General features: G+C 34.0%; 1 protein-coding gene across 1 annotated transcript in view; it reads left to right on the top strand.

The window, feature by feature from the left end:
* Window positions 1-683, top strand: part of USP9X (ubiquitin specific peptidase 9 X-linked) — a 97,275-nt gene that overhangs the window by 85,038 nt on the left and 11,554 nt on the right. Inside the window, 2 exon segments of the mRNA XM_077748493.1 lie at window positions 186-406; window positions 503-522. Coding sequence (XP_077604619.1) covers window positions 186-406; window positions 503-522 — 241 coding nt within the window.

The raw sequence follows: 683 nt of genomic DNA, 5'->3' as shown, positions 1-683 counted from the left end.
TTGTCATCTCGATCTATCTGATCATTGTAATGCCTAATACTGCTGTCTTCATTGTACTTAGGAATATTTATTTAAAATGTCACTTTTTTAAAATATAAAGTTCATAAGCTGTTTCTGTGGTGAAAACTGAAGAGTATTGTGAAGAAGCCTATTAGTTTTTCACTTACGACAAATCTGTATTCTAGGTAATCCTCCTCTTCCTAATCCTTTTGGTGATCCTAATTTATCACAACCTATAATGCCAATTCAGCAGAATGTGGCAGACATTTTATTTGTGAGAACAAGTTATGTGAAGAAAATCATCGAGGACTGCAGTAACTCAGAGGAAACTGTCAAATTGCTTCGTTTTTGCTGCTGGGAGAATCCTCAGTTCTCCTCTACTGTCCTCAGTGAACTTCTCTGGCAGGTTAAAAAAAAATAAACATTCATATGTGTCTGTAATTTGGTTTGTCATTTGTCATTCCTTTAAACAAGTTGTTCACCGTGTCTTTCCTGATTTTAGGTTGCGTATTCCTACACTTNTCTCTCTCTCCTAGAAATAAATAAAACATTTAAAAAAAAAGAATTAGTCACATGAGGTAACGTTTGGTTATCTAAAAATAGTCCTTAGGTAAGTAAGTACAGTTAGTTCTCACTATTCATGTAGTTATATTTTTCTGAAGTTGCTGTGAACGCTGAATGAG

Source organism: Crocuta crocuta, unplaced genomic scaffold (assembly GCF_008692635.1).
Source record: "Crocuta crocuta isolate KB4526 unplaced genomic scaffold, BGI_CrCroc_1.0 scaffold49, whole genome shotgun sequence".
Taxonomy (NCBI): Eukaryota; Metazoa; Chordata; class Mammalia; order Carnivora; family Hyaenidae; genus Crocuta; species Crocuta crocuta.
Note: the sequence above shows the minus strand (reverse complement) of the source record. Positions and strands in the feature narration are given on the sequence as shown.